The sequence below is a fragment of the Periplaneta americana genome, chromosome 15 (genome assembly GCF_040183065.1).
Source record: "Periplaneta americana isolate PAMFEO1 chromosome 15, P.americana_PAMFEO1_priV1, whole genome shotgun sequence".
Classification (NCBI taxonomy): Eukaryota; Metazoa; Arthropoda; class Insecta; order Blattodea; family Blattidae; genus Periplaneta; species Periplaneta americana.
Genome location: NC_091131.1, coordinates 100,853,688 through 100,861,124, shown reverse-complemented (window position 1 = coordinate 100,861,124; position 7,437 = coordinate 100,853,688). Strand labels below are relative to the sequence as shown.

The 7,437-nt window shown below is 36.6% G+C and overlaps 1 protein-coding gene across 1 annotated transcript in view; it reads left to right on the top strand.

Moving 5' to 3' along the window:
* Positions 1 to 380: 380 nt before the first annotated feature.
* Positions 381 to 7,437, top strand: part of LOC138715219 (receptor-type tyrosine-protein phosphatase T-like) — a 154,858-nt gene continuing 147,801 nt past the window's right edge. The window contains exon 1 of the mRNA XM_069847902.1: positions 381 to 418. Within this exon, the coding sequence (XP_069704003.1) occupies positions 396 to 418 (23 nt within the window). The 5' untranslated portion in view covers positions 381 to 395. The remainder of the gene's footprint in view (positions 419 to 7,437) is intronic.

Sequence of the window (7,437 nt, the reverse complement as noted above, 5' to 3'; positions counted from 1 at the left end):
TGCACTATGACTTGTATTTCCTTTATTCTCTTTGTCCTCCCCTTTTAACATAGAACTACGTCTTTCTCCTCACTAGATAAGGGGGGTACCTTGGTAATTGGCTTTCACATAAAAGTGCAACCCCCTCGTCACTATGACTTGTATTCCTTTTATTCTCTTTGTCATCTCCTTTTGACGTAGAACTACGCATAATGTCTTTCATTCTAGAAGGAAAACTATTATTATTTGGCGTGTGTATGTAAGGAAATTCCTTAAAGAAATAAGAAGGAGGAAATGGATGTGGCTGAGAGTAAGGAAGAACGAGGAAGACTGCATTCTGCATCTTTTTCAAGTGAGTAGATTACTTGATAGTGAGAACTAGTCTGATACACTGACATGTGGTGAAGTGTTGGAGCATGGATTTCCTACTAAACTTCATGTAAGTTAAAAGCTGTCTTCAATTAAATTGAGTGTAGGTTGTTGATTTCGAGATTAAATTGTATGTATATACTTAATATTTAGTCACTTCATCTCGCCAAAAAATTGTAATCTTGTAAAATCTTAACTTGTTCCACATCTTTAAGCTTCAATGCTAATGTAAGATTTATGGAATACAATAAATGAAATGAAACTGCAGAGACAGTATGACAGGATTTTCTATAAGAACTTTTTAATTTTCTATTGTGAATTTTATTGGATAGAGAATGATCAGACTGATCGCAAGTTTACAGCTTCCTTGTAATTTTCATTTTTCTTTCCTCTTCTTAATGCTGATATTATTAAATTAGGTGACTGTTGTCAATTGATTTTACTTGTAAGAGTTCATGAGACGTTGTTGCATTGAATTATGTTTGTTCACAACATTCACGATTGTTACCACTACCGGTACTTTTGCTTAATTTTTTAAAGCTTTTAGATATTATTCTTTTCTCCCCGATCTTTGATATGAATTCTATTTCTAATGGTACAACGTGCAAAATAAGATTCATTACTGCCATTTGGATAATACAGTAGGTGAGAATGATGAATAGGATACTTGGATGTTTTTATATGGGTGTCAAACTACTGATAATTTTTACCCTGGGATTTCTCATTGAACAATTTTTATATACTATGAATTTATGACACGAGAGTCCAGACTATACTTCCGTTTCTAAGGGTGTGCTAAGAATTTATATTGATGTAAATGATTTTTATTTATGGAGCACACTGAAAAGTAAAGTTTACGCGAATAACCAATATTCACTTGAGAAACTCAAAATATTCGGCATGAAATTCGAGCCATTTCGGAGAATGAACTGCGGTGAGTTGCTGGACATGTCTTCAGGAGATATGCAGCCTGCAAGATACCACAAAGACGTCATTTCGAACATGAATTGTGAATTCGGTAAGTACATCATTATGCAATACTAACCACAAAAGCGCGGAACAAATCCTCATATAGTAGCACCATTATGTAGATGAATTGGCCGCCGTGAGTGCAGTTAGGAATCTAGCCCTGGCTGGTTCACCCTGTAGTACAGTATGGAGAACTTACAGTTAGTAGATTTTGCTTTGAATGATATATTTTCCTTTAGGCCCTTACGCACTTTCGTTTTATCAATACAAATTGAGAGTCCAAAATCTGAGGCAGGCCTAACTTGTTGCAGAATATAAGCTGCACGTTAGAGATCATCTTCAGATGTAGTAATTATAATTTGATCATCTGCGAATAGCAATATGTATACTGTATGTTACAACCTTAACTTTTCATTACTGTAAATGACTGTACCGGTATATACAATGCATTAATTCATATTATTTAAGCTTATATCGTCTATAATATGTTTTCTGTGAAACATCTTGATATTAAAATTAAACATTTATTTTACAGACTTGTTTGCACTTTTGCTGCCATTGTTGATCCATTTAAAGGTAAGATTAATGGACCTAATACAGAATACTTCTTCATAATATTTAATGAGTGAGTCTCGAATTGTTCTTTCTTTATAAAAATGTTCTTTCACTTTCATTAGCGAGAAATATGATAACAGAAATGAAAAGAAATATGAAACTGTTATTTTAAATCTCAAACGTCATTATAATCACCATGCTCACAATAACAATCACGAATGGCATGAAGGTTCCACGCAATTATAGAGATTCGATTAATCTTCTTTTTTTTTTTTTTTGTGGTGGTGGTATGAGCAGACACAGTACTGTTGTCACTGCCATCCCTACCTCCACTACTGTTATTATTACAACGCCTCTGCCACTACAGTCACCATGTCAGTTCTATATGCTCATAGTCATAATACAGAGTGAGTCAGCCAGGGCTAGACTGGCGTCAGCAGAAAGTCGTATGCATAGTAACTGCTGTGACATCGCAGTGATCAGACCTCTTGCCCGCGTAAATTTCGTATTTACTTGCGTAAACACATTCACACAGTGAGGGTGTAGCTGTATACCGAACATTTAGTAGAGTGCAGTAGTGTATCCATTATGAAATATACTCTTAAACAAGGAGTGTTTATTTGCGATAACTTTGTGAAATACGAATCTTGGAGAACAGTTGTAACAAACTTCCGTCAGTCATTCTCTGATTCGCCAGAACTTTCTAAAGCATTGATTTACAATTCAGTGAAGAAATTTCGTACAACTGGATCAGTATTGGATAAGAAACGAACATGTGTGAAGCATGTTCTCACTGAGGAGATGTTAGATGAAATTGGCCATCGACTAGAGAGAAGTCCTACGACATCATCCTGCCATGTAGCTTAGCAGATAGAGGTGTCAGAGTCTTCAATGATAAGAAGTATGAAATAATTAGAATTAAAACCTTACAAAATTTGTGTAGTTCAGAGGTTAATGGAACCCGATTATCAGAGCAGACTTAGATTTTGCATGTGGTTCCAACAGTCAATGTATGATGGACTACTTGACCCCACCTTAATTTTTTATAATGACGAAGCATAGTTCCATCTCAGTGGTTAAAAGTGAAGTTTACGCAAATAACCCACATTTACTTGAGTAGCTCAAAATATCCAGCACGAAATTCGAGCCATTTCAGAGAACGAACTGTGGTGAGTTGCTGGACATGTCTTCAGGAGATGTGCAGCCTGCCAGATATCACAAGGACGTCATTTCGAACATGAATTGTGAATTCGATAAGTACATCATTACGCAATACTAACCACAAAAGTGCGGAACGAATCCTCCACATATGGTAGGATCATTATGTATGAGTCAGCCACCGTGAGTACAGTTAGGAATCTAGTCCTGGCTGGTTCACCCTGTATTATCATATAATAACACATTCTTCCTCTTTCTCTTTACCTCCCTTTTCCTTTCTTTCGCCCCTTCTATCCCTCTCTCATTCCCTCGTCTCCCTCTCGTTCATTTACTTTCTCTCTCTCTCTATTTTTGCATAAGTATACACAAATACATAACAAAACCCGTAATCCCATGCAGGTGTAGAAGGTTTAGGAGTGTATTTGTTTTATATTGAGTTCTGTGTGATAAAAGTGATAGTCACACATAAGTTCTATAGTTACTAAAAGATTTGTCAGTGTGAGAATACAAAAGAGTAGACTTAACCATGTAAGTCACTACCTACCTTTCATGTGCATTGTTAGTTTATAGGACTAGGTGCTTAAAGTGAAACGAAAATTTAAGACAAAACAGTTACAGTAGGCTACTTATCACTGAAAATAGCCAAATTTTGTCATTGATTGCTGTTTATATATTCGAATTCTTAACAGCATATTTTTGTTGTAGGCCTAAGTACTCCAAGTGTGACTTTATTGAAGTGGGGCAATAGTGTATGGGGTGTGGCACAGAACCATGCTGCCTACTCAGGATTGGCTTGGGAACCTCAAGAAGATGTAATAGACGAGAAAGGTACAGTAATATCAATATCCTGTTCAGTTTTTTCATTACTTACTATGCAGAAACTTAAGGACGAAATTTTATTCATGAATACACTAAATGAAGTGTGTAGTAATGGTTAGAATCTCTGACCATGAAATGAGTGGGTCCGGATTCAAATCCTGGTTTGGACAAGTTACCTGTTTGAGGTTTTTTCCGGGGTTTTCCCTCAACCCATTAAGAGCAAATGCTGGGTAACTTTCGGCATTGGACCCTGGACTCATTTTGCTGACATTGTCATCTTCATCTCATTCAGACACTATATAACCATAGGACTTGAAAAAACGGCCTAAAATAACCAATAAAAAACATTGCTGCTGCTGCTACTGCTGCATAAGGTGATTCATAATTACATGTTTATATGTTGAGAGTTAGAACTTATATTCCAAGATGGCTGCAAAAGGGTATCTGTCGGATACAGGGGGGAGAGCCATTAATCCTTTCCATTGAAGGCTTTAAGGAACCAACCTGGACAAATACCCAATTTCCCATCCCTACCTTCCCGTGGTGCAGCTGTTAGTAAGCATAATTTTACGAGCTGAACTAAAGGGTGGGGCTACTCATCCATTAGCACTGGTCAGCTTGATGAGTTAATGACTGAATTTGGTATAATTTTCCTCTATCCAATACCTAATTCCCTCTTTACCCTTTCCTATCCAGTCCTCTGACTGAACTCTTACTTTCTTCGACCCCAATGGCATTAGAGCATTCGAGGCCTAGGGGTTCATTTCCCTTTCCTTCCTCCCCTTTCTACTTTTCTGTTCCTAGTGCTGACCTGCTATGGCAGTAAAATCGTCCTCCAGTGGCTTAAGGAGGGAAAGCTGGTGATCAACAAGGTCTTCCAGCTAGGTCCAATGGACCCGTCGACCAACAGCAGGTGTGGTCCTCCAGACATTCTGGGGGTTGTGTGTGAATGAAGTAGCCACCAAAATGTTAAAATATGGTGTTCACTTAAATCGGCTACAACTTGCCATTTATATGTTCAAAACCAAGCTCTCAGACTCATTACTGGTGGAATCAAAACAACGCCAATAGATTCTATGAGATTCCTCACTAATATTAACAGCATCAAAATGACAATAGAAGAAAAAGCACTGATTCAATATGAAAAACTTATCAGATTACCAGGTAACAATTGGCATTCATACAGTCCTCTTTGTAGATTGAAAACTCAAAAAAGTTTCATATCCATTGTTCAAGAATTAAAACAGAAAATCAATATCCCGAATTTAAAAGAAAACTTACAAATTAAACCAAACCCTATAACTCTATTTAATATAGAATATAATCTAAATTTAACAGAAGAAATACTGAAATCAGAAGTAAACACTGAAATGCTGAAACAATTGTCTTTAGTGACAATTAATACTAGGTACCCTCCACAAAACTGGCTTCATTTATACACCTACGGATCCTTGATCTCCAGAGAACAAGGTGCCGGTGCAGGTGTTACGTGCTGTCTCTTCTCACTTTATAGATCACTTGGATATGGAACAACAAGTTTTGATGGTGAAATCATTGCAATAAGTGAATGTCTCAGGAATCTTCTATGCCACATTAATAAATTTAGGAATGCAGTTATATTGTCAGACTCCAAAGCAGCTATTCTATCAATCGTCTCTAAACACACACCTTCATTCCAAACAGCAGAAATAACTAAAATGCTCTCTCAATTATTATCACTCAATAAAAGAATTGTATTCCAATGGATACCATCCCATTGTGGGATCATGGGAAACGAGAATGCGGATGCTTTAGCAAAGAAGGGCAGCACTGCTACTTACAGACCTGTTACTAAATCTACGTATTACTCTGTGAAGAGATTTATTAAATCTACATACTTAGACTTCAACAAACAAAATTTCATACCTCAATCCCAAGGGAAAAAATGGAACTCTCTGCATCAAAATCTACAGTTAATTCCCGATTTACCACGAAAATCGTCTGTAGCTGCATTTAGATTGGCAACAGGCCATGATTGTTTGGCCAAACACCTGCATAGAATTGGAATATGTCAGTCCCCTAACTGCCCATTGTGCAACTCAAACCAAGAAATGGATTCGGAACACCTCAAAATCTGTGCTTCATTGGCTAGTCATGATAATATCTTTGAAAAATATTGGAGTGCAAGAGGTCAAATGACTTTATTGTCAAACGCCTGGCATTAGAAAACAACAACATATTCCAAGATGATTCATAATTGCAGTGTTTAATATGTTGAGAGTTAGATACGTATATTCCACTGCATCAGGATTTATTGTAATTAAAACATTTAATTCTCATACAATTTGCCAGAAAAATTTGGTGATGATGATGATGATGATGATGATGATGATGATGATGATGATGATGATGATGATGATGATATAATACCGTGGTAAGGATTGGAAATAAAATCAACAAACATAGAAGATTGACTTGAGTGAAAATCCATTCGTTGCCCAAACACTGAGTAGTGATGGTGGCAGTGGTGGTGGTTAATGCTCGAAAGCACAAATTGGCTTTACCCTTATACTAAACGGTTTTGTGATGTCTGTCATCCAGTATTCATGTAACTGTTTGTAAGATATAATTACTGGTGTAAATTATAATATATGTAAATTTCGTATTTCTTTTACAGTTGAATGGGTCACTGAAAAAGAAAGTGCATTAAATTGTAACTTCATGAAACCTACGATGTGTAAGAAGTGGACAGGATGGGGCCAGTCTTTTACTAAGAATCGTTTGAGACCTTACATTGCTGACTATCGATGGAATGGTATGTATTCCATAAATATGAAATATTAGTACTCATAACAAAGAAATGAACAAACAAGACACAAAATTAATAAAGGTACCGGTAACACTGTCGAAAGAAAATGAAAAGTTTTCCATTTATGGATTAGTCTGCCCTCACAATAACACAAATACATATGAACTATGACTTCCTAGAAATACGCGCTATATAGCAGAGTTCTACAGCTTATAGCGGGCTATAGATTTCTTTCAATGTGCAGGTTAACATATAGACCTAATCACATGCTGCATTAATGTTATAGGCCCACCAACTTCTTATTACTGATTGAAGATGAATCGCTACAAACAGGAATCATACAACAAGCTCAGTAGTTCAGACTCCTGCCATCGACAATCGGAACTTGGCTGCCTATAGCTATATATCTTTATAGTTTAGCTGCATAGTATAGTGTCCGGTGTGTTCTGGCCTTTAGTTGTATGCACGAAACTGCCTCCACAAATGATACATACACAGGCTCAAGCTCCACAGGTTTTATTTACGGCACTGTCTGTGAATGTGCGGGACTTCATTTATACGTTTCTCACACGTTTTTCCTGAAGTCCTGGCAAAATTCCTGTGCTTTCCATGTTAATTTATTTCAGTTATACCGGTATGTCTTTCTTTTATACGCTTTCTCACCCATACGATCGTATTTTAAACCTCGAGAGGTAGCCTATATATAAAACTTCTTTTATTCATTCTAATTCAGTTTTGTTCGAAATTAGGTTTGCCGTGAAACTGTTAGAACGCGAAAATAACGTATTTACTACTATATA